This window comes from Platalea leucorodia (genome assembly GCF_965183815.1).
Source record: "Platalea leucorodia genome assembly, chromosome: 1".
NCBI lineage: Eukaryota > Metazoa > Chordata > Aves > Pelecaniformes > Threskiornithidae > Platalea > Platalea leucorodia.
Window position 1 is genome coordinate 149,031,537 of NC_138823.1, and position 27,877 is coordinate 149,059,413.

General features: G+C 38.4%; 1 protein-coding gene across 1 annotated transcript in view; it reads right to left on the reverse strand.

The window, feature by feature from the left end:
• The window catches only part of LOC309598777 (uncharacterized protein C10orf67, mitochondrial), a gene marked incomplete at both ends in the record, with an annotated part of 30,941 nt that extends 8,469 nt beyond the window's left edge, over positions 1-22,472 (reverse strand). Inside the window, 9 exon segments of the mRNA XM_082329688.1 lie at positions 3,082-3,138; positions 5,614-5,642; positions 7,994-8,113; positions 8,116-8,137; positions 13,027-13,176; positions 16,180-16,254; positions 16,984-17,109; positions 21,200-21,320; positions 22,429-22,472. Of these exon segments, the coding sequence (XP_082185814.1) occupies positions 3,082-3,138; positions 5,614-5,642; positions 7,994-8,113; positions 8,116-8,137; positions 13,027-13,176; positions 16,180-16,254; positions 16,984-17,109; positions 21,200-21,320; positions 22,429-22,472 (744 nt within the window).
• Between the last annotated feature and the right edge of the window lie 5,405 nt (positions 22,473-27,877).

Here is a 27,877-nt window from a genome sequence, read left to right on the forward strand (position 1 = left end):
TGTCTTGGTGTCTTCTTTCTTCTCCTGTTGTGAAAAGGGACCACCAAGAAATATGAACAAAACTATAGGCATAAACTTTTGGAAAAAGTCTACTATTAACCTAGAATTATAGTTTATTGAAAAATTGTATTAAAATGAGAAAATAAGAAATCATCTGTAAATAGCATATTCAAAAGGCATACAACTTCTTGCAGATTTAAAGCTAATTGTATTAGCACTTTGATCTATGACAGTGAAAAACTGTCTTTCAGTTCACCATCTGGGGACATAATAACTAGAGAGAAAAATACTTACACTTTTTCTTCGAAAACTCTGTTGGATATAAGCTGGGACTGTCAACAACATTAGAAAGTGACAGCAACTCCTTGGCTTGTACTGAGTTGTAACAAAGGCAGCCATTTCTGTGTTATGAGCTCAGTATTGCTCATAAATTTGTACTACTCAGATGATGGGAAAACAAAAATATTGTTTATAGACAATAAAATGAAACTGAATCTTGACAGAATCATTAAAGATGACAAAAGGGGAACACTTAATCAATTGACATTTTCCCCCTGAAGATTTATTCCAGGATTTTACTATTGATTCAATTTTGAAGTACTTTGCTAATGATTCTGTTTTGTAATTGTTTATTTTAATCTAACATGGTTACATTTTCCAGGATTTAAACTATTAGGAAATGTCATTTTATATCACTAAAATTTTTATTTATTGTAATAAAGTAAAAATATGCAGAATTGTATTGTGACACAGAAAATTCTATATTTATGTAATAATCTTCATGAAATTGCTTTAAAGACTTGTTAAAACTTAGAGAAGATCTTTTGAGAGCATAAATGCTTTAATCCAATCATATGTCACAGGATTTATACTTTCAGATTCAACCTTACTTACAAATTACTTTTTACATTCAGTGTTCATTCCTTTTTCTCTTGAGCACTATGTACTCTGAGTGTTTTTATTCTCTTGCTTGTCCATCTTTCATTTCCACATTTGTATGCACTCAGAGTATCAACAAGAAGTCTCAATAAGCAAAGCATTTAAGTTCTCACTGCGTCTACTCCTTCCTTGCTGTTTCCCAGAGGAGAAGCTTTCAATGTTATTTCCCATTCACTGTGCACATTACTGCTCTGACTTATCTGACTTAACTGCATTACTGCTGTATTTCTTTCGTGTTTAATACTGATTTGTTTGATAATATGCAATCAAAAGATAAAGCCACAAAAAGTTGCATGTTTAAATACTTAGGTATTGCAGATTAGTCAAGGTACCTTCATCACATTTCACAATTAATCACAATGCATGCTCTCTATTTTTGGGCACTAAAAGACCTTAGAGCCTGCCTCATAAATATGTTCTAGATATTTGGCAACTGTGTGCTCAATTGTAGAATTAGGAGAGGGAAGAGTGAGGCTAAATCTCACTCAACAGCCTTTGCAAAGGTTGGACTCCTATGAACTTGTTTTTGTTTTAAACTCAGACTATTACTACATCTGTGCAAAGAAAGGTTTTCCCAATTCATCCAAGAAGATCCCCTTAGATGAAACATTTCTAGGTAAAAACTGGAACTAACTCTGGAACAATAATAATAAAAAAGGAATAAGCATGTCTACTAATCAAGATTTATTTTTAAAAATATTTTTATTTTGAAAACTTATTTTTCTCCTGAATTAATAAAAGCTTTCTCGCGTCTAGCTTTGGTGCTAAAGGTCCCACTGTGATTTCTAGAACTATCACAACTCAATTTGTGACTTAAAGTGATGCTTCTAGGTGCCTCAGCTACGATCCAGAAGTCTGTCTAAGCTGTTTTCATGTTACGTATCAGTCCAGAAACAGACTATGAAGCCAAATCAACCCTCAGTTATATCATCTTACAATAATGCCTTCAAATGCTTCTGGTAAATATACAAATCAGACTGTAATTTTTAGCATTAGCTACCATTCTCAGCTGGCACATTCTTATCCTAAAAGATTTTCCTTGAAAGAGCAAAGTCTATACCCTGGCCTAAATTTAGACAATCAAATTTTAAAATCTTTCATTTATAATGTCCTAGATCTTCAGGTTAAAGAAATTTTCTTAAAATGTGATGAGAATTATAAACTATTTTCATTATGAAGGTGCTTATTAACATTTATTTCAGAGGCAACTTATTTTGTAGGTTTTTTTTAACCTTCACACACTGATTTGACAGACCTACTCTATAACATTATATTTTGTTTTTTCTCTAATTTTCAAAAAATGCAGTCCTACAGTACTTACCCAGACTCACTGAAACTGAAAACTGAGTAAGTACTGCAGGACTGGCCCCCTATTAAAAAAGCCCAAGACACATGGTGCTGAGATTAACAAAACAAAGTAAAGCAGCTATGACTTGGCACAAAGTTTGACAAGCTGCAGAAAAGCAAATGTTTAAATAACTGAAGTGGTACTGATTTTCTATTCACAACCTTTTCTCTTCTAAACAGTATCATATTCTTTTCCAGCACATTTAGATTGCAAGTCAAGCTGTGTTTTATTTTTTATTATAATAAACCCAGTCAGTTTACTGTAACAAAGACATACTAGTGGTGATCAGTGTGAAAGCCAGTACGAAATCAGGCTAGGAAAAAAAAAAAAAGTCAAATGGTAAAATAAAGGACCAGCCGTCTGGAAAGTTCCTGGATCATGTAAAAAGAAAATAAAAGGCAGTGTTCTTATGAGACTAATGCAGAATACAAAAATATTTTAAGACAAAACTCTGTATCATTGCCTATGACATTTGTAAACAGCAGCAGCAAATCCTTTCAAATAATGTTGCATTTATTAAATATTTTCCAAGTCCTCCTAAAACAAAATAATAGTAGTGTTTTCTAAAAAAATATTTCTAGTAGCATTGTTTACATCTGTTCCTCTCAAAATACGGTAAGAACAAAATAAAACTATAAAGTTTTTTTCCTATCTTTTTTCCACACGTAAAACAACTTCCCCACTTAAAAAATAAGTTTATTCAATCTATGGGATATTAAAAGGGTTTTGCATAGTTTATTAGATTTGCAATAAATGATGGTTTACAAAAAATAATGTATACATAAGTATCTTACCAGATTTTTACCTAATGATCTTTCATGTTCAAGTTCTGCCTTCATTTGTTCTTGAATCTTTCAATCAACTGAAATTTAAACATGTGAGAATCAATGCTGGATTTCATACTACAAGTAGGCATAATGCTCTAAAAATCCTTTCTAAGTACAGTCTCCCTGATCAAGAGACTACATGTGGACATACACATATTTCTGTATTATAACTGGTAAAAGACAGACATTTTCACTTATATTTAGATACTTTTATGTGGGGTTTAATAATGTCACAAGAGACACACATACAAAGTTCTTTTGACATAAGCGGAGCATGATGTCACAGGAGGTAGGAAGATTAGAAACGGAGGCTTCAATGACTTAAACTCTCAGAAAAGTGGGTATTATTTGTGGAAACCTGTTACAGTCAAACAGCAGTGGCAGTTTGGAACTGCAGGGGCAATTCCACTGTAAATTTGTAGAAAGATCAGCAGACGTCTACATCATCTGCAGCAAGTTCTAACGTATCCTCGCGAGACATACATTGTCAGGCAAATTACACAGCTAGTCTCACCGAGGACAAAGGATTGTGCCTAAAGAGCAATTTAAGCAGAATTCTTCAAGAATTCTTCAGAATTTCCAGAATCAAACTCCTTTAAGCAGTTACATTGCATGGCAAAGCTTCCTTGGCTCTGCTGGGTTTGAGCTGCCTGGGACTTCAGAGCTACTGTCACTTGGGACTCACAAGTTAAACATCTATATTTTTCAGTGTCACCAGGAGCAGAGTTTGTTACTTACCGAATTTGCATTTCGAACATATTTAAAACCAGACAATGTTGAGTACAACACTGACATTCATTTTCTTTCATAAAAATGGAGAAATGCTCCCCTTCAGCATAATAACCTAGAAGCTAGAATGCTCAGCCACAAATCAGGGCAGTCGACATTGTATGCCGCTGGGAGTTTTATGGGGCTTGATTACAATATCCCAAGTCATGGAAAAGTAGCCTAACTACCCCTCTATGATGAGAATAAGCCACCAGTTCTGTTCAAGCTGTGCCATTGGACACAAAGAATATGAAATTCATGAGACTAGATACAGAATACTCATGCACGAGCTTGACGACATACCAAAGCTGTGACTGCATGAGAAAGGGACAACCTTGTGTTTTGACTTGCTAGATCATTTATGCATTTTACATTAGACTATGAATTACAAGAAAACAATAAACAAAACACGACCATCCTCCCCCCCCCCCCCGCCCTAAAACTCAAAGAAAAATACTCAGTAAAAATCTGAAGAAAGAAAGAACAAATTATAGAGAAGTCCCTTCCTCTATGCTGAGCATCCTAACATGTAGCCTAGAGATTATGGCTCTTTTATGCTTGCTCTCCCGTATCCAGCTTTAAAGAGAGTATTTTCCCACCAGAACACAGTGTAAACTAGCAGTTAAGTCACTGGTATATGGAGCTACGGGTTCAAAGGTCCTCAAGTTCATCAGTGATGAGAACCCTGGGCAAGTGCTCTAGTCCTTATGAAAAACTCAGTCCTTGCCATCTCTTACGATGCTTTGAGAGAAATTGGAGAGGCAATTGCCCACAGCTAGTGCACAGCTTGTCTGCCTGGCCACAGGAGGACAATCCAGACTCCAAGTCCCATCTACAAGAAATCAATCAGTAATTTCTAGTTAGTCTAGGTAAGAGACAGTGCTTCCAACATGCTTCATCATCACTTGTTAGTGACTGTGTCTGCTTTGAATCCCATTTTTAAGTGTTAAATTTTCCTTATACAGTGTATATTGGATACTGGCATCTGTATCAACTTTGTGAACTCTGTTTCTGGAGTGAAATGTCCAACTGCTGGGCACCACAGCAGTGTGTGCCTTCATGGCCATTTACTCTTTAAAGATCAAAGCTTTTTAACCAAAGAAGATTTTATGCACATTCTGGCTATCGAGAGAACATCTTTCAATGGGATATGCAAAGGAGGCGGGGGGAAGGTCAGAAACTTCAATCAATGTAGTTAATCTTTTAGAATTGTAGTTTTTCTTTCGGGAATGGAAATATAATTAGAGTCATTATCAGAATGATAATGGGAAGAGAAGGACTGCTCCAAAGATTTCTCACAGCACTTCAGTTTTATGATTTAGCTCACTTGACAGACTGCACAGTGACTGTGAAGGGCTACCCGTCCAGGTAGCTGTACTGGAGGCAGTCCGGGAGGAAGGCATGAGATCCATTTTTAGACAAACGTAGCACTTCCATATCATGTGAGAGGCATACAGAAAAGAGTTCCTGTGCTGCTGCTCAGATCCACAGACTGAGGTCATATCTATGGGAAGACAGTAGACGTAAGACAATGTCCTCCGTTGTACGGAGATGAAGGGAAGGAAAGGAAAATATAGAGTAATTTTCAGGAAGAATTTCCTGTGAGTGAAAGGATGAAAAAAATGTACTATAAAAAAATATTCTTTGGACTTTGCAAATGAACCAAGAAGAAATGGTCAGTATAGGAACAGATGACTGGCCCTTTCTTTCCAGCACAATGAGACTTCAAACCCAAGCGGGATTCCTGAGCACTGTCAGACCTAGATAGAAAAAGAGAAAAACTAACAGAAGACACATCCCTTCTTTAATAGACTAGTGCATTAGACAGATCAATTAATATTCCACTTCTGATTTTAGATTTCATGTACAGAATCCTAATGAACTTACCCTTTCAATGCTCCTGTACAGATAAGTAGGTATCACTATTTTCAGAGTGGGAAACTTGGTCATAGAAGAGAGATTCATCTAAGGTCACAACGAAAGGCAACGAAAGGGATGATTTTAGAAATCCAGTGCCTCAGTCCCCACAAAAATACTTTATTTTAAATATGAATTTGCATGAGAATTTAGTAATCATGGAATTAGCACATAGAAGTATCACTATTTCCCTTATATTTCATCACAAAGGAGCGAGTTATCTACAAAACATTTTGGAAATGTTTCACAGGAGGAATGTTTGTTATAGGAAGAAGTTCTGTGTCTATTTCTTAATTTTCGGAATGAGAACTATACACTGTAGAAAAAAGTCCTTTGAGAACTATCACAAGATAGGAAGCCCACTGGAAAGATATCTAGATGTTATACTGGGAAAACACTGAGAGTTGTCAACCTTTTATTGAGATCACTTATTAATTAATAAACACTGGTGCTGGAAAGTGTTTTTAAAACGTTGCCTTTTATACCTTGTTCAGCTATTGTTTTGCTCAGGTAGCATATAAATAAGAATTCATATATACTAACAAACAGCTCTATACAGGAATAGTGGAATATTTAACAAGTCACAGGTTACAAAAAATAACCATTTTCTTTTTTGAAGTTCCTAGCTATTCACCTATACAAATCTTTCCCTGCCTTCAAAAGCTTACTGAATGCGTTACTTTTTTTATTCAAGTATTCAATCATTTTACTGTAGTTTATTGAGGTTCAGAATTTTCACTGTGTTTTAACAACATTATGAAATATGACAGGATGAGAAAATCAAAATGACAATATTCATTGAAGGAATACCAGTTCATTATTACTCTACAGTAAGCTATACTACCATAAACCAAAATGTAACATAATCCAAGTTAAAGTCAGCTTTCTAACATTATTTGGACTATACAGTGCCAACAGTCCGAGCTCGTTACTGTTCTGCCAAGAGTATAGCTTACAAAAGTAAAAATTACAGTACCTTTTGAGCAGTTTGCTCATCAGCTTCCAGTTTTGATCACGTTTTTTGAACTTGCTTATCTGAAAACAAGAGGGGAAAGAGAAAACCCATGAAATTACAGGCCTACTTTAATGTATTCAACATGTTTGCTTCAGGTCAGTCTCTAAACGCAGCGGAATGCACCGGGGAGGAGAGTCCAGGCAGAACTGTGACCTTCACCGCCGCCCTTGACATTCACAGCCTTCTTCCTGCTGTTCAGCCGGCTGGTCAGATAGAGATGAAGAAGTAAGTTCAAGAGCCAAGTGTGACTGAGTGCCCACAGCTTTTCATTAATACTAATTCTGGACATCCTTGCTGTTAGTCACAGCCAATACAAAGTGTTTTAGCAGGTGGTTCTTTATTGCTCATACAAAACTACCAAAAGATAAGAAGCACCATTGAATCAGATGATAAACAGGAATCAGGAATATTGTCTGTGTCAAATTCATCTTGCCACTATTAAAGGTGATACTGGGTCTAATCTACATGGACATAACAAAGCTAAACAGCTAAATTCTACTCTATTGCCGTAGTTTCTACTCCTTCATTAAATATTTCACTCTGCCAATACACGAGAAGTAACCTGCAGGTAAATACTGTACGCTGTACTTATCAGGAAAAACTCCTCCTTTTAAGAGCTGTAATAAAGCCCAGGTATCAAAAGCAGTGATGGCTTATTTGATAGAAACTGATTCTCTTAGAAATTTCCACAGAAACACAAACTAATTATATGAAGAAATGCAAATTCAAATGCTTTGCAGAAGCTCAAAAACTACTCTAGAGAGAGAGTAGGTTTTAATACAGTTCCCTTAAGATAAAATAGTAGATCGTCATTTAAAAATATAACTGTCTACATACAACCCTTTTCTATTTCAGTAACTTTACGGCATGTATCTGTCACAAAATATGAACTCTAGGCACATTGCTAGGCAATATTAGAAGTCTCAAAAGCCACAGCAAATATTCCTTTGTCATAAATTAAAAATATGTAAATATATGCATTAAAATTAGAATAAATATGTATGAATTTCTCTACAAATACATACAAAATCAGCATTCAATACCAGAAAAAGACAACAGTCCAGAAACAAGTCGTCATCCTTCTGAAGCGTGTCAACAATTAATTCCAACTTTAGTAACATTTCTTACACGCTGCATTTAAACTAATCATCTTGATCTAACATCAGTTTAAAGTTTTACCTAATAAATATTTTTCTTTTTCAGAGCGTTTCAGAGCATTTTCGAGATGAGAAACCTCATTGTGCAGTTTAAAAACCTCTTCTTTGAAATCCTCATTCTCTTTTTCAAGCTTTTTTTTTCATGGTCATCATCTTCAAAGACAACCTGAAAGATTGCGATGCCTTGAATTTATAAGTAAGGAATCGGGGATTTAAATACGCTGCACTGGTGTAATATTATACAACACAGTATCATATAATTTCTGAATTCTATTACAGAGTCATAATATGAATAGAAAAAAGTCGAGACTCTAAATAGGTCCCCGCTAGAAGAAAGGCTGCAGTACATTATATACAAAGACCATAACACATGGGGACATTTTATTGACAGGAATAATGCATATCATACTGTTTGTGTGCCCTCATCATTCAGGTCAATTTATTATGGAGGCTGTGTCCAGGAAGGCAGCTGGGGCCTATCCACCCACACTTCCCCCCGTGTTTATGAAGCGCTGTCCGTAACTAGGCAGGCAGGAGAGACTGTGGACAGGCAACACCAGGGGGTTGCAAAGTGCATGGCTAAGGAGGGGGGCTTGTTGCCTTTGTGCCATTTCTCAGTGACAGTGCTGCCAGTGTCATGAGGAGCACATCACATGTCAAAGCGGTGAAGTTTTCAGGCTGGGAGCCGCATGGAGTCCATCAGGCCTTCTGATATCAACACAGTTGGTTTTCTACTTGGTGTCGGAGCCACCCAGAGGCAATTCATATTCTGAACATTAACATGGCTTTGCATGCCTGTCACACATAGACCGTGCAGGGGTTTAATGCTATTGAAGACTACGGTTTAAATCTCTATGCAAACAGTGATTACCTTGTAAGAAGGTTCCAGGATAACATGCAACAAAAGACTTTAAAGTTATAGTTTTAGTAAAGCAAACTCATTTACATTTTTATTATGCGTGTCCTTTGTTTAAATCTTGCCACGTCCATTATGGAAAAGACTTCTTATGCAACTGAAGCTTATTGGGACAGCTACTCTTTTTTTCTTGTTGGTTTCAAAGCTATTGAAAACATTTGAATATATTGTCTTATGCCTGTCTAGATTTTACTGCCACATATTTCTTTTAAAATTATAGAAAAGCTTTCAGAGCTGGCACAGATCTTTATAGTAATACCAGAATATTAACTAACTCCTGAAACCATTTAAAATATTAACACAAAAGAGAAGACTCAGACAGCAGTTGCTTCGCTTACTAAAGGAAATTTAGGATATTATTTGCTTTGCTTGGTAAAAATATGAACTCTTTTAAAAAATTACTTCAAAATAAAAATGTTAAAGGACTTCAAAAATAAAATTCCAAGGTTTTCAAATGGCATATAAACTTAAACTATAATATATTTATGGCTAAAATTTAGCCTATAACTATTTGTTTTTTCTCAAAAAAGACATTTTTGATCCCCAATTTACCAGAACAAGTGATCAATGTACATCAAGTTTTGGCCACAAAGTTTTCACCGATTTTAGAAGAAATCATGCAAATAAAATGCCAAGTACTTTGGAAGGTAATTCATTTTAGTTTGTGGTTCCCCTTCCTTTACTGAAGAAACAGTAGCAGTTTACATTATGATCAAGTATGAATAACAAAGATGTTACTTTTGATAATGTAATTTTTTATAAATTCTAAGGAAATACTTCAACAGTATTTCATTTTAAACAGTCTTTACGCAGTAACAGATTTAAAATTAATCTTCTGAGATACTTACTAGATTTGTTGTTTTTATTGAAAACTTTTATCAAATTCTATAGACAAACGAGCACCCTCTAGGGAAAACAGCAGCATTAGGAAAACAGCACATGCAATATTTAAGTAATTAGCTAACACTCTGCTCTGGCAGTGCTTAACTGTAAACCACTGCGAAACAAACTTAGAATTTCAAAAGACCTTTTAAGTAACTGTTACAGCTCTTAATAGGCTTACGTATTTGTTCCTTTGCTCTGGCTGTATTTGAGCATCAACAGCTGATGCTCAAAGAAGAACCTTTACATAAAAGAAAGAAAAAGATTTTAATTAATCCGGTGACTAAGTTTTAACTGGTATCTCAAATATAAGGGTAATCATAATCTTTCACTGTCTTAAGGAAAGGACGGAAAAAACCACACAAGCCATTTTCTTCACAAACTTGTGCTTTGCGCATTCCTCAGACAACCCTTAGCTCTAGCTCCACCACCTGCTAAACCCGAGAACTGCAAGTAATTAACTATTCAGTCTCCTGCTGCAATGAGGACACTCATTAGCAAAATGAACAAAGGGACAATTTTCTGTAGCTACAGTCATCTGTTACACTTTGAGTGGCAGGTTTTGTAGCAATGTTCTCTCTACCATCTGCCCACAGCGGTAGCGTTTGGCTTGCTTAAACTAGGGAACTTTTAAGTTGTAAGAAAAAAGGGCTCGAGGTTGGAGGCGATTATAACAAGCCTTATCTAGGAAGCTTCAATATTTCTCACCTTTTCTGTTTTATTGCCTTCATTCTAACAGTTTTATTGCTTGAAATAAAAAATATGCATATTTTAGCCTTAATAAATTCTACTATATATTTGCTAAGCTTATGTATTGTAGACTCTTATGATTGCTTCTCTAATAATACTAGACAGATATGCGTGCATAATTTTGGAATATAACAAACTTCAACTAGATTCATCCACCTATACTCATTGTATTCTAGCCAAATAGGTAAAGGTGAGAGAATATAGCTATTATGCAGTTGAGAAATATGCGTTTCCTTTTGGTACCCTGCAGTATTTAACATACACTTAAAATAATCAATTGCCCTTTTGAATAACAGCTGTGATTTTTGCACTCTTATGACAAAGAAATAAGATGCAAATTACTGATGCTCTCCTATGACACAAAAGAAGGAAATATCTGAGCATATTCTAGTTAAAATTATAAACTGGAGTTGTTACTGTTGTTGATTTATTGAAAATTTGCCTTGAAAACACATCCATTCTCGAAAAATCTGTCATCCAAATGATTACGTACCTTTCAATTTCTAAGCTCTACTTTAGGTATTTAAAGTCCACATTATGTACACCACAAGAGGGTGCAATTGTACAAGCTGTCATGAAAAACATTCATTTTCAAATACATCACTTTTGAGTTGCAAGGGAAACGATAATTTTGATATTTATTTATATTGTTATTATCCATAATATGTTACATTCGTATGTTTACAATTTTAATTCTTTCACAGTTTGTATCTATACATTTCAAAGAAATGCAGTTTAGGGTTGAACATTAGAACCTCTAGTATGGCCACTGGTTGGATACAAGCCTTTACTTTTCAGTCAGTCACCCTGTTACTACACCCGTATCTTCAATTCAGCTAATGCCTATATTCTATAAGGGCTTCCAGTCTTGAAGATTTCAGGAGATCAAGATGCCATCATTCCTTTGACAATATGCTCGAATGGGCAATCATTCTTATAGCAGTTTCACCTTGTAGCCGCTGTATTTCATTTTGTCATCTATGGAGGTCTTTTAAATGTAAAAAAAATGTAGACACCAGCCAGGAAGGGACTAACAAGTTGCTACTGGCCCAAACAGCTCCATTTATCTTTTCAAGGCATGTCAGAGCTGGAAAAAAGATTAAAGACAGCATGGCTTTGGAGGGAAAACAGGCATTTCATTGCAAATTGTTTGACAGAGGAAAACAGCAAATGTTTCTTGTTTCTGTTTTGTGTAAATGCAGAACTCTCGAGAAGAAGCTGGTGATGACAAACTGTTGCTGTATGGGTCAGCTAAAGATTGCATAGATACTGAAGTAGTCCTTGAAGTCCAGCCTAAGGATGAAGGGTTAGCTAGCCAATTTGATGCTAATTGTTTATTCCAACCAGCCTTCTCTACTTTCCCTTTTTTCATCCATTCAGAAACATGTCTGGGACAAAGGTAAATTAGAGAATTTTTGTGAACTGGTGTTAGAATACTTCTTGTGACCTGGAGAGAGACTGAAGTTTTCATCTACAGTACCTCTAAGAGAATACTGTATAGATCCCAAACCCTAGGCAAATCTAAGTCCTCTAAGTCCAAAAATCCTAAGACTTCTCCTTGGCAAGGTATTCAGATTCTGTAATCAAGTAATCTCAAACTATTTGATAAACAGATTTAAGGCGAGTTTTTCAACTTAAAGCATTTTCTCCAGCTCTTAAAAATGTCTCGACTTTTTCATGTTCACCTCCCTAACTGTGCAGACTAGGACTAGTACTCACAAGATTCCAGAAATCAAATATCTCCTTACACTTATCTAATCATTGAAGTGGGGAAAAAGATTCATAATTGAAAAGGGCTTCTCATGTCTATTAATGGTTGTACCCATGTAGCTGTCATACCCTATGAACTTCTATTGCAGGAGTTAAGAAAAACCAAACATGAGGGATTCTGTATTTTATTTTTATACCTTAAATGAAGATATATCTTCATCACATACTTGAAATGCTGATTTAAATGATTAACAACACAATTCTGAAGAAAAAAAATATTTATTTTAGAAGTTATTTAGAGACAGTAGGAACAAAGAGAAACAGGAGAAGATGTAATGTAAGTACTCCTGTAAGTAGCAGTAGAACAGAGGTGGACTTTTCTGTAACTGAGATGTTCATGCATGGGATAAGAATAGCACTGAAAGCAGTATTTTATAAAAGTTTTATAAAACTTTTTGAGTTGATTTTTTTTTAATTTTTTGTTCAGTTTTTACAAAAATATTTTATAAAATATTTTAATTTTATTTTATTAAAAAAATAGATCAAAAAAGGTAGCACAACTACCAACTCTTGGTCAGACTATCACTCATATAAATTTGAGTGACATTAATAGAGTACTATAAATTATTTTAGTCAAAATACTTACAATAGCACAGGGTAATCCCAAAGAGCATTCTAGTACCTTCCCAACATAATGTTTCCTATAAAAATAATGGCACTAGAAATACACTTTGTTGAATATGTTTAAAGATTTCCACATTTGGATAATGAGTTTATGATCATTTACAAAAACATACCATTTTAGCCTTTCCTTTTTCTTGGTATTCCTGCAATTTTCTCTCCAGATCTTCAATTATGGCCTCTTTCTTGTGTAGCTTGTTATGTAAAAGCTTCAAAAGTTTTCCTGGTGAACATTCTGTGTCTTCTCCATTTATGTTGTAATACTTCTATTACAAGAAAACATTCTTCAGTGAGACTCTTGCATAAACCACATAACCCTTTTTGAAAGCGATAGAATATTTTTTTGTAATTTGAACATATCATAATGCATATTTTACATTCAGGTGTTCTGTTCTAGTATTGAAAATAAAATTTTACTGTATCTACCATTTCAAATACTTAAACAAAAAGTGTGTTATATCTAATACATAATCTACAATACTAGAGAATTCAAACACACAGCAAAGAAAAAGGACAGTTGGAAAAAATTTGCATATCCTATATATTTTTAAGCTTTCAAAGAATGTATTTAAAACATGTAAGAAATAAAATAAGGAGAAAATGCAGCATAAGTACAGAATAACAAAAGAAACTATTAAAATGTTAACTTTGCATTATTGGCATTTATTTTTGCATCTTCTTGATTGCACAAGCAAAGTGTTTAAATTGCATTAAAGGATAAAGAAGAGCACCTACAATGGATGATTTACTTCTTATGTAGTCAAAAAATGAAAATAAGACTTTCAAAGAAAAACAACACGTGCAGCCTCCCATTATACAGAAATGTCTCTCCAAGGTGGTGTACTGCCAACAGCTGGCCATTAGGAAACACTAAGCTCAAAAGTGTGTTTGGGATCTTCCTTCAGGAGCACGTAGATACTTAGTTTAAGTTATTTTCCAAGGTTAGGTGACTAAATATTGGTCAATTTCTTTAAAATATTAATATGAGCAGAAATTACTTTCTCTCATGTAATACATTAACATTTGTAGCACTTGCTGAGGAAGTGGAAGAAGTAGGGTTCAATTATTTCCGCAGCCACAGTGGAGTCAAACTCAGTTCTCCTTTCTCAGAGCACCCTACCTACAAAGCTATACACATGCCTGGGATGGGGCAAATCTCTACCTGGTTGCTGAAGCTGGACCAGCAGAATCCAAGAGTAATACAAGATCTTCCAAAGAGAAAGCAAAGCAAAGGCAACCTGACCCTGCAATTCCCCAGTGAGAACACTGCTACTATACACTCCAGGGAATTCATCTGCATTTTTTACCATGGAGTGATTACATGAGCTGGATTTGGAAAAGAAATCTTTTCACACATGAAATTAAGTTTGCGTTATTCTAGAAAGCCTGTGCAGCAGTTACTTGATTGTATGTAGACACTCACATTTTAGCTAGTCACACTTTGCTTTTTTAATAGTCTGTGGTGATTTAGTTCAAAGTCAGATGAGTCCAGAGGATGACTCAATTCACCCTTAAGTAGGTGTCTAAAATTGATCAGATGAACTGTGTCCTAAAAAATATCTATTTCTCTGCCTTGACTATCAAGAAAGCAAGGTCAGCACAGCTGCATCATAAACATGTCTACATTATTGATGAAGTGTTGCAGGAGACAAATGCCACTCTCTTAATTTTTCTCAGAAGTGACTATTTTAAAAGGGAACATAGTTTTTCTTCAAATAGTCTATAGTCTACAGCGCTCTTTTAAACCAATCCTGCTTAAAACGTTAAAGTAATTGCTAGGAAGATTCTGCAATTCTCATGAAAAAACCCCATTTTACACTTGGTTTTGGAGCAGAATTTCTTTCTTCAAGTGATGGTGCTATATATCGTTATTCAGGAATGAAGAATAACAAAAGGAAAAATTAATATCTTTACTCTCTGTGAAGTCTTAATAAATCTCGTAGTTTCTTTCTTTACAGAAGCTACCTTTTCCTTCACTGCTAAAGCGTAGCTTTTGCCTTCTAAATCACCCACTTTAAGCTACGCCACATTCTTGAAATGCATATCATCTTCTGTCACTTGCTCAGTATTTTCAGCATTCCGATTTCCTCTCACATTTTTTTAAAATTCCTCAGTCTCACAGTTCCTCATATCTTTTCTGTGAACTTTTCTCCTTTGCTTCACATTTCTCTGTCCTATTCTCTGAAAGATCCACATGATTAATGCTGGTTTGGACAAGTGCACCTGTTCTCCTGTCCCTTCACACATCTAGGAGAGCATTCATTCTGTAAAAACACACTCTTTTCTCCTTCCAGAATTCTTTATGATTTTCTATATACTGTATTATAGAGTAGATACTGCTAACACACTGTACACACTTCCCACTATATGTATCCACTTGACTGTGCTGTGTATAAACAACAGTAGAAGAATTATAGCTAAATATTTTTACCCACTACCTTTCCCAACTATCCACGTAACTAAAGTGTTTTTTTTTCTTTCTTTCTTTTTTAAATACGGACTTTGTTTTGTCAAGAAGTGCAAACTTGCATGTTCCGTTTGCATGTGGGGGAAGAAAGATGAAATTTAAGTTCCATACTTTCTAATTTGGATTATTTTTACTGTTCCCATTACATCCTGAAATCTGTTAATAAGGAAGTTTGTGGCACAGTCCCTAGAGGGCAGTAGAAAGCCACCTGGAGTGCCCACGACTGGTCATCATTCGGTCGCCTAAAAGTCCAATTACCAAATTTATCAAGACATTTTCATTTTTTATCGAACCAAACAGCATTTTATGTGATTATTACGTTTCTGCCTCCTAACAGACCCAATCACAGGTCAACTGAAGCAAGTTCATTTGCTGTGAATTAAAGCATGCTCATCCCTGCATTTGATTTGACTGCCCTCAATAACATGGAAAAGCAAGCACTGACTGCATATTTGGGTCTAATCCTACATCGATTGAGTATTTTGTGGTCAATGCTTTCTTCCACTGGTATCTACTAACATACCTCATTCATGCTGTAGTAACCATGATGTTACTCATCTAAAACTATACTCGAGTATGCTAAACTACATAAGGGGGGGGAAACAATACTTGTAAAACCAATTACATTTTTGTGTTAATTATTTTGTTTCTATTCAATATAGTTTAAATGCTTAGCCTTCATGAAAAATTCAAATACACCCTTCTCCAGGATTTGAAGTGCAAAGCTATTCTCTGTAATCAGTTTATGACATACTAATACTCAGACCAGCAGTCTACTACCACATTAGTGATTAAAAACCACCTCAATATTTGTTCTGAGAACAGCCAGTGCATCACATAACCGTTGTTGGTAGCTTTGTTGAATTTGGACCTCTTTCTGCGATTCGATTTGTAACAAATTACTGAGAACGTTGATGTGCAATAAAAGAACACAAGCCATTACAAAACCAAACCAAACAGTTTTCATATATTCTTCTTTTTCATTTGAGAAAATTAAATGCTATCCAAGCTCTTGAACTTAAAAAAAATTGTAAGCTCATGTTCCTTTTCTATCACTTCTCTTTTTCTGCATCGATTTTTTTAATATTTGGTTTTTTAATATTCATATCAGAAGCTTGAAACTGAGGCTTTAAGCATATTTCTCCCTTGTAGTGAGTGCTCACTAGTTGCAATATGATTTCCTAGGAGTGTTAATGCTGGCATAGCATTGACTATATATTTTCAAAGAAATACATGGGAAAAGAACTGCAAATAATTTATACACACAGGAAGTGTGCTACGTTTCTTGTCTATTAAAATATTGTTATAAAGTATCTTACTAGAAATAACCACACTACAATTTAAGAAGTTTTCCTAGATATGGTTGTTAATATGCCAAATACAACGTAATCCATGTTCTGTTAATTGCAAATTTGCAAAAGACACCTCAGACAGTCACTTTTAAATCTATATTAGCACTTTTCTTTATTTCCTTATTTTCAATACTTCTATGGATTACTTTTCATTAAGTAAAATATTCCATCAATCTGCACAAATAAGGTATATGAATGAGAACTGGCATCTAGTGAAGATTAACATGTAAATGAACAAGAATTTTTCTCTTTACCTGTTTATGTAAAAACTCGATGTCTGTCAGTTGATCATTTATGTATTCACAAAGATTTGAAGCCTGCTCTTCATTTTTTTCTTCATGTTGTGCCTGAATGATGCTTTTGTAGATGAACAAATCTTGCTAGAGGGAGTGAACGAGTTAAAAATCAAAATCTTAGAATTATTTATTTTTATATAAAAAGTAAGCTAGTCAAAAGAAAAGTACAACTATTCCATTACTCTCTTCAAGATGATGATGGCTAGATTCATTCACCTAAACACAAGCATCTAATGCATTTCTATGCCGCATGGTATACTCTTTGGTCTAAAACAGTCACTTGGGTGAGGGTCTCTACACCCGTCAGAGCTCACAGCTTCACATCCGTGCTTTGGACATCTTAGGCTGTCAGCAGGAGCTTCCATCTGCAGAGTAAAACACCTAAATTTAGGTGTCTACATAAGAACTAGGTGAGTAAGTTTCTGTTACAGGCAATGAAGTTGATGGAACCTGACTCAGCTGCTCATGCACACATGGTTTAGTGTCAGAAGAAATGAGGTATGAAAGACATCTTGTGCAGGGCTGGCAGACATGACACGGGGCTAAAGGAAACCTGTCCCTTTCTGAAACCAGAGACAGGCCAAGCAGCATATCTTTAGACATCTCCACTGACCGCAAAGACAGATCTGCACTGACTATATGGGAAGTTTAGATGTCCTGCTCAGACAAAGATACCCCCATGAGACACCTAAACGTAAGTTTCTTAATCTGTGAGCTGATTCTCACCCCAAATAACAAATCTGACTGTTAAATAAAGTCTTAGGGAGCCTTCTATAACAAAAATAAGAAATATTGCACCATAATGTTCTCTAATGAAATAAAAAAGTAATTATACGAAGAAAACTGTAATCACTTCTGCAGAACAAAACACAAATTTTGAAAATGTGCCAAAGTGAACATATATTGCCATGTGAAAAGTACCAATGGCATCTTTGTAATGTTTGTTGTAAGCATCATTCCATTGCATCACTCCTGTGGATGATAAAAATTTAAAACTGACATTAAGAAAACTGTTACTCATGAAGTGGAAGATCTGAATATACAACATTAAGCATATATTTCAGCAGTCCCAGGCAGGGAAAGCATAATGAGAACTGACCCCCAGTACAATTATACATTGTATCCAGATGTACAGTGTTCTCTGTTAAACTACAAACTCCCCCTCCAAACCTTCAGTACTGCATTTTTTACAGATACTTGGATTCAATATTTGACAGGCAGAGAATATTTATGCAGGAAAGATATTTAGCTTTCTCAAAAAATAACTAATTTAGGAACACTCAAGTATCTGCCAGACGGTAACAAGTCAGATTCTGCAAAGGAGACCCACACATCTGTATCAATACAGATATCAAAATGTAAGCCCAGAAAGTGGTCAAAACTTGTTTATAAACCCTAATTCAACACTCTGCAAAGTATTCTATGGTAAAAAGAATAAAAATATCTGCATTTTAGCAAGAAGTGACAGAGAAAGTGTTAAAAGAAATGCATTCTGCTTGCCACTGGCTCAGATGAGCAAAATACTCTGAAGTGTTTCAGGGATGTGAGGCAGAATGAGATATTGCTTCTAAAAATTGTACCAAAAGCATTTAATTTTAGTTCTTATCTCTCTATATACCATCTAAGAACTAAAAAGAAAAGCTTTTTTTCCTAGGAAATTAACCTTTTTGCGCACATAATTATTTTATATCCTGAAGCACCTTCCTTTGTAATTTCTTACACAGTAAAGGGACAGATAGAAACACCTCATTTTGATGGAACAGATCTCCCTCTGCAGGTCTCTAGCGGCACCCGTCTTCCATCACAAATTGCTAAGGCGTTTATGTTAAGCAGAGTGCACCGTGCCTCCTTATGGACTGCATGCTCCCGCCCAAGTCTAAGCATTACATTTCAGTGAGACACTGCTTAAGATACACATACAATTGTGCAAGAGTAGATAATATGATTTGGCTCTTCTTTCTAATTTGCTTTTGTATGTGATTTGCAGAAGCACCGCACTATTTTATTTAATCTCCTTTATCAGATGTGTGAGGTCTCCTTAGTCATACTCATAACTGCTATCAGGCAAGTATCAATGGAACTGACAGGCCCACATTTATTTCCAGATTCTTACCCACTATTAGGTAGGCTTAAACCTTCAGAATTTTCATTTACATTTATCTTTTTTTGTACACTACACAAGTTAATCCCTATGTAATTTTCTGATTCGGATAGCCAAGTCTCTAATTCATCTATCAATACCTGTATATTATTCTATTTTGAAAACAGAAATTTATATAATTTAGCTGAAATATGTATACAAAGACAGAAGAAAAGCTGAAACAGATTCCTTAAGAATTACACAAAACAGAGACAACAGCGACAGAAGTACATGTTCTGTAGAATCAGAATCATAAAACCGTTCAGTTTGGGAAAGACCTTTAAGATCATCAAGTCCAACCGTTAACCTAGCACTGCCAGCTCCACCACTAAACCATGTCCCTCAGCTCCACATCTACCCATCTTTTAAATACCTCCAGGATGGGGACTCAACCACTTCCCTGGGCAGCCTGTTCCAGTGCCTGACTGCCCTTTCGGTGAAGAAGTTTTTCCTAATATCCAATCTAAACCTCCCCTGGCGCAGCTTGAGCCCATTTCCTCTCGTCCTGTCGCTTGTTACTTGGCAGAAGAGACCGACCCCCACCTCGCTACAGCCTCCTTTCAGGTAGTTGTAGAGAGCAATAAGGTCTCCCCTCAGCCTCCTCTTCTCCAGACTAAACAACCCCAGCTCCCTCAGCCGCTCCTCATAACACTTGTGCTCTAGACCCTTCACCAGCCTCGTGCCCTTCTTTAGACACACTCCAGCACCTCCATGTCCTTCTTGTAGTGAGGGGCCCAAAACCGAACACAGCACTCGAGGTGTGGCCTCACCAGTGCTGAGTACAGGGGCGCTATCACCGCCCTGGTCCTGCTGGCCACGCTATTCTTGATACAGGCCAGGATGCCATTGGCCCTCTTGGCCACCTGAGCACACGGCTGGCTCATGTTCAGCCGGCTGTCAAGCAACACCCCCAGGTCCTTTTCCGCCAGGCAGCTCTCCAGCCACTCCTCCCCCAGCCTGTAGTGTTGCATGGGGTTGTTGTGACCCAAGTGCAGGATCCAGCACTGAGCCTTGTTGAACCTCACACAGTTGGCCCCGGCCCATCGATCCAGCCTGCCCAGGTCCCTCTGCAGGGCCTTCCTACCCTCCAGCAGATCAACACTCCCGTCCAACTTGGTGTCATCTGCAAACTTACTGAGGGTGCACTCGATCCCCTCATACAGATCTTTGATAAAGATATTGAACAGAACTGGCCCCAACACTGAGCCCTGAGGAACACCACTCGTGACCAGCTGCCAACTGGATTTGACTCCATTCACCACAACTCTTTGGGCCCAGCCACCCAGCCAGTTTTTTACCCAGCAAACAGTACACCAGTCCAAGCCATGAGCAGCCAGTTTCTCCAGGAGAATGCTGTGGGAAACGGTGTCAGAGGCCTTACTAAAGTCCAGGTAGACAACATCCACAGCCTTTCCCTCATCCACTAAGCAGGTCACCTTGTCATAGAAGGAGATCAGGTTAGTCAAGCAGGACCCGTCTTTCATAAACCCCTGCTGACTGGGCCTGATCACCTGGTTGTCCCGTACGTGCCGCATGATGGCACTCAGGATGATCTGCTCCATGACCTTCCCTGCACCGAGATCAGGCTGACAGCCCTGTAGTTCCCCAGATCCTCCTTCCGGCCTGTCTTGTAGATGGGCATCACATTTGCTAACCTCCAGGTGACTGGGACCTCCCTGGTTAGACAGGACTGCTGATAAGTGATGGGAAGTGGCTTGGTGAGCACTTCCACCAGCTCCCTCAGTACCCCTGGGTGGATCCCATCCGGCCCCATAGACTTGTGTGTGTCTGCGTGGACTAGCAGGTGGCTAACCATTTCCCCTTGGATTACAGGGGCTTCATCCTGCTCCCCATCCCTGTCTTCTAGCTCAGGGGGCTGGGTACCCCGAGGACAACTGGTCTGACAATTAAAGACTGAGGCAAAGAAGGCATTAAGTACCTCAGCCTTTGTCACTATGTTTCCTCCCATGTCCGATAAAGGATGGAGATTTTCCTTAGCATGAGGAACTCTGTTGTGATACTTTCCTAATTTACCTTGATTAAAGTTCGCATAGCAATAGCTAGCTCCTTTAATTCTGGTATTTCTTTGATATCTGTTTGCATAGCATGATCTGTGCTGTTATATCCTATTTTTAAGTCATGTGAAATGGAAGGCCTGCAAAACCAGAGAGAACTGAAAAAAACACTTGCAATATTACAGTACTTGCATTAGTCAAGTTAATTGATCTTCTGTAAATAATGGAAATTCAGAGGCAAAGTGCATATGTATTTTTACCATTTCACTTGTCTGACTTTTTTAAGATAGAGGGGAATTTAAAAGAGTGTAATAAACACATTAACAGTTTATTCCTATGTTTGTTTCATGAAGACAAGTTTTTTTATTTAAATAACAAATAACAAAAAGTTAAACAACACTAAACATAAAAGAAAATGCTAAAGAAAAGAATGTGTCCTGTCAGTAAATAGATTATTCTCAGTGTTTTGTAGAGAGATATATCATTCCAAAAATCCTGGACTGTAGATCCGGTTAGGAGCTGGATTTTCTGTCTCACTGATAAATTTGATTATTTTGATACTATTAACATAGTCTAAAAGACACTTAACATTGTTACATTTTTAATGAAAAAATAGAACATCAGATTTAGACTAGATATAAGGAAGACATTTTTTACGATAAGACTGGTGGAGACAGTGGAACAGGTTGCCCAGAGAGGTGGTAGATGCCCCATCCCTGGAAACATTCAAGGCCAGGCTGGATGGGGCTCTGAGCAACCTGATCGAGTTGTAGATGTCCCTGCTCATTGCAAGGGGGCTGGACTAGATGGCCTTTACAGGTCCCTTTCATCCCAAGCCATTCTATGATTCTGTGATTCTGCGTGAAACTCATCACTGAAGCAGTTGTGACCACAGCTGTGAGGCTGCCCTGTAAGATGCACAGCGCAGCCAAAAAGCCTGAATTAGCATGGGCTACGTTAACTTTAATTTAGTGCACAAATAGATTACTTTCAATCAAAAGCACAAGTAGATTCTTCTAAAGCAGAAGAGAGAAGTGCATACAAGATACAGTCTTATCCTTGTCAGAACAGCAGCAAAAGACAGGGAACGTTGGTAAATAGGTAAGAGAGGTATTTAGGTGAAGGCTCAGAGTATAATCGCTCCAGGAGCATTACCAAGAGCAAAATTTAGGACGTGTCCGGTTTCACGGTCGAAAGCGCCGTGAAATGGAGTCCCGTTAACAACGTCTGGAGCCACTCGAGACCGACCGGCAGCCGCCCTCGGCCCCCGCACTTGTAAAAACGGGCGGCATCTCCACAGACAGCAACGGTCCCCACGCAAGCCCGGGCTCAGGCTGCAGCCCGCCGCCGCCGAGGGCTGCACGCGGCGCCGCGGGACGCCAGGCCGGGCCCCGCCGCCCGCCGCGCCTCAGCGCCCCGCCACCGCCCCTCACCGGCGCTCGAGCTCCGGCTCCTCCAGGCAGCGCCAGCAGCTCCGGCGTCCGCGGGGCCGGGCGGAGGGCCCGGGGCCGGGGCGGGCGGCCCCCGCCGGCGGGGCGCTCACGGGCGGCCGGGCCCGGCCTCCGCCGCGGCCGCTGGGGGGCGCCGCCCGCGGAACCATGGCAACAGCAAGGCCTGCACGCGGCGCCGGTCGGAGCAGCGAGGACGGCGACACTTCCGTCCGCGGGCGGCAGGAAGTGACGCACGGCGGCGGGTGACGGAGGCGGGGCCCGGTCCGGCTGGGGCCGCGCTGCTGCCGCGGCCGCGCCTTTCCCCGGCTTCTGCTGCGGAGGCGGCCGCCCCGTCCCGCCGGGCCCGGCCTGCCAGCGCGCTCCCCGCCGGACGGCCGCACCGCCGGCCCCGCCACCGGCCTCCGGCCCTCCACGGCCCCCTCGGCGCTGCTGCCGTCAGCAGATCTGAGCAGGCCGCCTGCCCGCCTCGCGAGCAAGCCCCGATGGCTGGTTCACCCTCGGAAACCTCCCCTGGGGGAGCAGATGTGTCCAGCTCGAGCGTCCCTTCTCCCGAGAGGCAGAACGCTTTTCGTCTGCTGCTCTGATTTGCTACCAGTCAACTGTACTCCACAAATAATCCCCGTCCCTTCCTCCAGTACTGCGTTCAGGTTTGGGCCCCTCACTACAAGAAGGACATGGAGGTGCTGGAGCGTGTCCAGAGAAGGGCAATGAAGCTGGTGAAGGGTCTGGAGCACAAGTCTTATGAGGAGCGGCTGAGGGAGCTGGGGTTGTTTAGTCTGGAGAAGAGAAGGCTGAGGGGAGACCTTATTGCTCTCTACAACTGCCTGAAAGGAGATTGTGGCGAGGTGGGGGGCGGTCTCTTCTCCCAAGTAACAAGCGATAGGATGAGAGGACATGGGCTCAAGCTGCACCAGGGGAGGTTTAGATTGGATGTTACGAAAAATTTCTTCATTGAAGGGGTTATCAAGCACTGGAACAGGCTGCCTGGGGAAGTGGTTGAGTCCCCATCCCTGGAAGTATTTAAAAGACGGGTAGATGTGGAGCTGAGGGACATGGTTTAGTGGTGGAGCTGGCAGTGCTGGGTTAACGGTTGGACTTGATGATCTTAAAGGTCTTTTCCAACCTAAATGATTCTGTGATCCTATGTTTTTCTTGTTCAACAGACATTAATCTACTTTAGTAACATCTTTTCCCCACCTTCAGCCAACCTCGCTGTTACGAGCATCTGGCCAACTCAAGACTTCCTATTTAAGCTAAAAGTACTGTTAAGTTGAAAATATAAATGGTTAGATCCTCAGTGGAGAGTAAATATCTGAGGAGAGTTCATGTACTCCAGGTAAATCATTGTCAGGTCAAGAAACATTTTCCCCACATCATGGCATGTTTCAGAGAATATTGCATATAATGTTGCACCCACATGCAATAATTCCCACCACATGTTGACAATCCTGAACTTTATCCACCTCTCCCTCTTCCAGTCTGTTTGAAAATAGAGGTGAGAAATTCAGATGGGCTTTTTAAGCTACTTAAGAATGACAAGAAACTGTGGAGGAAAAACGGAATAGCGGCTTAGGTGATGGAGGTAGAAGAAGAAAAAAATCTCAGGCAGTTCATGACTGCAGGCTAGAAGAAGGTGATTATAGTCACTCCAAGAAGTAGAAGCCATTATGAGTGGCGTGTTTGCTTTCATTGTAATACCGAACCGACGCTTTGACATTCTAGCTTTTAAATGGTTAGGAGACAACAGTGAGATGACCAAAAGCTATGTGTAATTTTATCATAACTCTCCCTTGACAGAAGTCCATCAGAGAGTATGGGCTAGCTGAAAAAACTATAAAGTTACTAATCTGTGTTTAAATACACTATTTGATCTCTAGTGCTCTTTGACATCAATAATTATTAGCATTTACACTAAAAATCACTTCAACTTTGCTTGAACTCGGGTTACACCTAGTGAGATAGCAAGCATTTAAGATCAAACATCACAGCAATACCACACAACTTTATAAATATAAAAGCAAAATAATGACTTACCTAATAGAAACCCTAAGGATTTTTAAACAGGATGATTGCTTGTAATGGAGTTGAATTTTGCTAGGATTAGTACCTATGTCTGTTCAATGAGATACATAGTTTTTATGGACCAGAAGTGGTTACAGAGTTAGTTTCCTTTATCCTAAAGAATAAATCGCCATTTGCAATATTTGGAGTGATTAGCATGGATAAAACCGTTCCAACTTCTGTGAATCCACAGAAGTGTCAGGGATTCATATGGCTTTTAGAAAAAATGTGCCTTTATTTTCAAGAATGAAAATAATTTTATTAATTGCATCTTTTCTGCAGGCTCTGGGCACTATTTCATTTCATCCACAGAAGAAATATGGAAAGTGATACAAACTGCCAAGATAAAATTAAATGCTAGATTTGTTCTTTTCCTTCAGCCCAAGATGAAAAAGCGATAAAACAGTGATCTCTTTATATTAGTGAAACATAATTGGTAAGAAGTTTAAGAAGTTAGATATACTACAGGAGATAAGTCATCAATACATTCACAAATGTTCCTTAAATGAATATAAAAAGGGAGATTTCATTATTAAGCCACATGTTCTCAGTAATAGTTTAAACTGATCCTTGTAACTCAGGATTGTAACTTGTATTCTTCTCAAACGTTTTCTTTCAGCTTAGAAAAATGATAAGGGTAATTGAGTGAAAGCAGAAATTGTTACTTGGCTTACAAAAAGCATTTGTGAAACCTGTCTTACTTTTAGGTCATCTTCCAACGACAGTAACGTATAGAAGAGTGCATTTTGGTTGTGTAATTTGTCATTGTAATTTGTAAAATGTGTAATTTGCCAAAAGTGTAATTTGCCGTTGTAAACAGAGAAAAAGTTTATCAACATGGGCTGTAGCATGACGTGGCAAAAACTGCCAAAAAATGACATCAAAGTTTTTATGACATGTAAGAATCAGATTAAAGGTTAAGAAAACTGGTCTTGATCCCATGCATTGCTTGGATATGTACGAGAGGAGCAAGTTGTGTCCATTAGAGGATCCAGGGCACTGACCAGAAGATCCACATTTATTTATGAACACTGAAAAACACTGAAAATTCTACACTTTGCTTATGATACACTTCATCCTGTGTTGGCTGTTTTCTTATTTTTGATTACAGTCTGGTCCTATGATTCTAACTACTATCTTTATGTTAAGTAGCTCAATGCTTCACACCCTAATTACATACTACAGTCATAATAATCTTGTTTATTCAGAAATGTCTTTGCTGTCTAGCCTGGGCCAGGCCAGCTATTGATTCTTTTAAGATAATAATCAAAAGATATTTGTTTATAGTCTTGATTCACCAAATTCCCTGAAATGGATTTTATGGTATTTTAACCCAGTTAGGAGCTGCTGAAAATGGATTTGGAATTGTACTGGTGCCAAATCTTAAAGAATAGTATTTATGGCAAAATAAAACACTGGTTTTAACTTTGCAAAATGAGTTTAGTCGTAATCTTTGAAAACTAGATCCTTCTTGCCTCTCGTTTGTGTCCCGTCTCCCCAGGAACGTTGCCGTTTCGCTGGCCTGGGCTTCTGCTTTCCGCGGAGGGAACACTGGCACCACACGTGAGAGACGGGGCTTCTGCATCAGCACCGCTCTGTCTCACCATGGCTTCCCACGTGGTTTCGATGAACTTGACCTCTAAGGAACTGATGTTTACTGTTGCACATATCTTTTTTAAAACAAGATACCCTTTTATTGCTTAACTAAACCACGCTATTTAGGGTCCCTTTTGTTAGAATGGAACAACAAAGCTTCTGTGGCTGTTCATGATGTGTCCGTTTGTCTCTTTGGCCTGGAAATGTTCAGATTCAGTGACAGGATGGAACTGGCAATGCACAATAAAGCTCCTTTCCCCTTGCAGCTACCTCAGGTTTTTGCTTCAGATTCTAATTGTGATCATTTTACACATTCAGTCTCTTTTGACTGAAGTAATCAAGAGTTAATGTCGGCTCATTAATTTCTGACCGAGTCTCCAAGGTAACCAGGTTCATGTGCTAACAGTTCTTGATATTTTTTCTTACAACCCAAAATCTCCTAGTCCTGTATTTCAGAGAAACAAATAATCTTCTAAGTTAGAGTGGGTCACAATACAAGTATGACAATTAAAACCATACACACTTCTTATTTTTCCTCATTTTCTGAGGTGTGATTGTTGACCTAAGAGAAATACAACATATCTATTTTATTCCCACTGGCTTTGTTGGAAGAAGTGAACAGATCTTCAGGGATATAGATCCTTCTGCAAGTCTGATAAAGCAGCGGCAAACTTCGTAAGACAGAGTTGCTCTTTGTTTAAGCTAATTACACTAATTCCTTGGACAATTTGGAAGCAAAAAGTGTAGCAGCATTTTCACAAGAGAGCTGTATTTGCAGGGGGAGAGAACGACAAACCATAAACCCCCAGGAAACAGAGCTAAATGGAACAAAGAAGTGGGACGAGATCTGATTGCACATTAAGATCAAAGTCTTCACCAAGCTATTGCCCTACTGTTATCATTAAGCCATAATGGTCCTCACATTCATAGGCCATCCTGATTTCACCATGCTGCTGCTACTATTTTGTTACCAGGATCCTTTCATAAAATTATTTGCAATTATGTCATATCGGAACACCAAGGCTGTGAGTCAAGACTAAATTTATTCATTGCCAGTTTGTATCCATTTCTTTTTGGCCAACACTGGGCTTTAATTTAACGAGCTCTTCTCACTCCCTAGTATTTCATCAGTGATATATTTATAGAGATCCTTTCTCAACCTTCATTAGATAAAGCAAGCCAAGAACAGTTAGTCTCCTCTTGTTAGATGGTCACCAGTGCCTTGATTCCTTAATTCCCCTTTGCTCACATTCCAGTCAAAATTCAACATCCTTAAGCAATGTTGACCAGAAATGCATACAGTATTCCAGATGAAGTCTTACAAGTCCTTTCTACAAGGAATACTTATTTATTTTGGATATGTTCTCACCTGCTGTATTCTAGGATCCTATTTATCCTTTTGAAAGCTACATCACATCAGAAGCTGTAGTGACTCTGCAGTTGAATAGCATGTGTGGGTGTTTCTCCTCTCCTGATGGTTTCCCACAGATGAGATTCTGCTAATAGCAGAAGTACTGACCTGCCACCAGGTGGATGATCTTTCTGTTGAATTTCATCTAGCCACATATGCAATTCCATCTCTAGTCTTC